This window comes from Psammomys obesus, unplaced genomic scaffold, assembly GCF_907164565.1.
Source record: "Psammomys obesus unplaced genomic scaffold, mPsaObe1.curated_primary_1811, whole genome shotgun sequence".
Lineage (NCBI taxonomy): Eukaryota > Metazoa > Chordata > Mammalia > Rodentia > Muridae > Psammomys > Psammomys obesus.
Genome location: NW_026592118.1, coordinates 41857201 through 41859949, shown reverse-complemented (window position 1 = coordinate 41859949; position 2749 = coordinate 41857201). Strand labels below are relative to the sequence as shown.

General features: G+C 39.1%; 1 protein-coding gene across 1 annotated transcript in view; it reads right to left on the bottom strand.

Annotated features, from left to right (window-relative positions):
- Positions 1-271: 271 nt before the first annotated feature.
- The window catches only part of Tes (testin LIM domain protein), a 37072-nt gene continuing 34594 nt past the window's right edge, over positions 272-2749 (bottom strand). Inside the window, exon 7 of the mRNA XM_055613001.1 lies at positions 272-1516. Coding sequence (XP_055468976.1) covers positions 1328-1516 — 189 coding nt within the window. The 3' untranslated portion in view covers positions 272-1327. The remainder of the gene's footprint in view (positions 1517-2749) is intronic.

Sequence of the window (2749 nt, the reverse complement as noted above, 5' to 3'; positions counted from 1 at the left end):
GTGGCTGGCTCTTTGATCACCTCCACCTGAGTGGGGAGCAGCCTTACCAGGCCACAGAGGAGGACAATGCAGCCAGTCCTGATGCGACCTGATAGACTAGGGTCAGATGGAAGTGGAGGAGGACCTCCCCTATCAGTGAACTGGGAGAGGGACATGGGAGAAGAGAGAGGGCAGGCAGGATTGGGAGGGGACGAGGGAGGGTGCTACAGCTGGGATACAAAGTGAATAAATTAAATAATTTATTATAATAAATTAAAAAAGAAAAGGACAATTATTAAAGTGAAAGAGACTTTATTTTGAGTTACATATAACAGTCATTCCATTTAATATTAATAGTGCATAGTTATGTATAAAAGCATACAAAGGAAAAACATTCAAAACACCCAATGATGGGAGTACACAAGCAAAGAAGACAGTCTGACAGTCTGTGTGTCTACAGCAAGCTTAGAGGTAGCACAGGAGAATATCCATCAGGTAAGACTGAAAATCATGCACAAAACTGAGTCAAAGAATGTCAGGAAAGTGCCATCAGCACAAGTGATAATTCTCAGCATATAAAACCTATACATATTCTTTGGATTTCAAACTAAATGAATAGCCTACGTTTATGTTCTGGACCAAAAAAAAAAAAATCTCTAAGAGCAAAGTGCACGTATTGTTCCAACCACATACATATAAAATATTCAAGGCCGCAGATGGAGGTCACAAAATGGCAAACGAGAGCACTGAGAGGTGAGTAAACAGTGGAATGCAGTGAGAAAGAGGACCCTCTGCCTCAGCAAGGGGATGCAAAGGCTTAGGCGTGGGAACACCCACATGCACCACCTGTCTGCCAGAAGGAACTTCTGAGCGTCAGCATGTCATCACACATCAGTGAGACAGGCTAAGGGCGCAGTGTCATATCAGGCAACATCTAATTTCCTTTACATTGTCTATGTAAATCGAAGCATAGAAGCCAAAATATTCATCGCTCCTAAGACAGTAATTTTTAAGTGACTATATATATATTATTTGGCACTAGGAATATGCAGTTATAAAGACTGATTAAATTCAAGCTTCCAATTAAAAAATTTAATGTGTGGAAATTAAAGCTACAATTCTTTACTGTTTTATTTATTTTTTTAATCACATGCTTAAAGCGATCATTTAAAAATAAGACAGACAAAAATTTTAAGGTTTAAAAAAAGGAAAATATTGGACAAGATATTCTGGTTTGCTATATAGCTTTTTTTTTCCTTTTATTATTATTTTTTTTCAAATTGCATTTTATCATGAAATGCAGGCCACTCTGGACAGCTACGGCTCAATACTGCTCAGGGCTCTCCTCTCAGGACATCATCTTCTTACACTCCACCGAACAGAAAACCATCCCTTCCACGGGCATGAACTTCTGCCCGATCAGACACTTGCTGCAGCAGGAACACAGGAAGCACTCTGTGGACGCGTGCCAGCTGAAGCTATTGTACGTCACTCTCTGCACTTCTGGGTCGATGGCATTGTGGCAGCCTTGGCACACCTGCTCAGGAATAAAGCAAGGAGAAGACGGTTAAAGACTGACTCTGCCAGCCACACCTGCAGCTGAGGGCAATACCAGTAGAACCCTGGTTATTCAAAACCTCAAAGCTATGGAGGGCCTTTTCAAGGAGACCATAAGCCTCCATCAGTGTGCCTGGCAGTGCATTTCCTGTGACTGTAAACCTCACACAGCTCCAAAAGCTACTGCCTTGCATCCCTCTTACTTCTTTTATTTGAACACAGGATGTGAGGTAGCTAATGCCATTGCAAGGCTCTCTGGCCAGAGGACCCTGTGAGCCTCACGGGTGGCCAATGAAAGCGTGGTGAGCACATGGAGACAAGCTAAGCCCTGCCCCTCTCACTGCTGTTTCCAGTTATCTTTAGCTCAGAAGCGCCCCATTGAGATTGAAGACACTTCTTCAGGTCTAAAAATGTTTTCTCTGTCACTTTTAAAAAAAAATATTAAAATCTCTACAAAAATTAACATGGTGAATAAAGTAATCTCCAAAGATGCACAGCCATTTTTTTTCCTGTTATGTGAGATAAAGACCTCTCATTTTAATATTAGTTAAAGGCAATGGTTTTCTTTACCAAGAAAGTAACTCTTCTAGAAGAAACAATGGTATATTGTAAAATTAAATGATTATATATTCTTTTTCAAAACTGTTTCTCTTAAAGATACATATACGTCTGTCCACTGATTACAAAAATATGGAGATAGATACAATAATATGTATATAAATATGGAGATACAATAATATGTATATAAATATGGAGATATATGTTTGTAAACATAGAGATACAATAAGAAAAAGCCGAGTAAAGCAGTTTCATTTGTTTAAACCTTGACTAAGCACATAGTTTTGGGTATCTGCGATGCTGTTCCAGTGTTTGAAGCAGAGAAAAAAATATCCCTCCCCTCATGGATAATATTTAGTTCTTAAAAAACAAGACCATGCATCCTACAAAAACTGAACATCATGACATCCTTCTGTAGCGAAAGTTAGCAACATTTTAGGTTATATAATGTATTAATACATATAATTATTTAATATCATGTTCCTGAGAGGAAGTCTAAGGTGAGCTCCAAGCAAATGAGAAATAAGAGAAAAAAGTCAGCTATTCAGAATTTCCTAAGTGTAGGTACTGACGATAAATGAAAAGGCAAGCTCTACACACTCACACATACACACACACACACACACACACACACACACACACACACACACACACA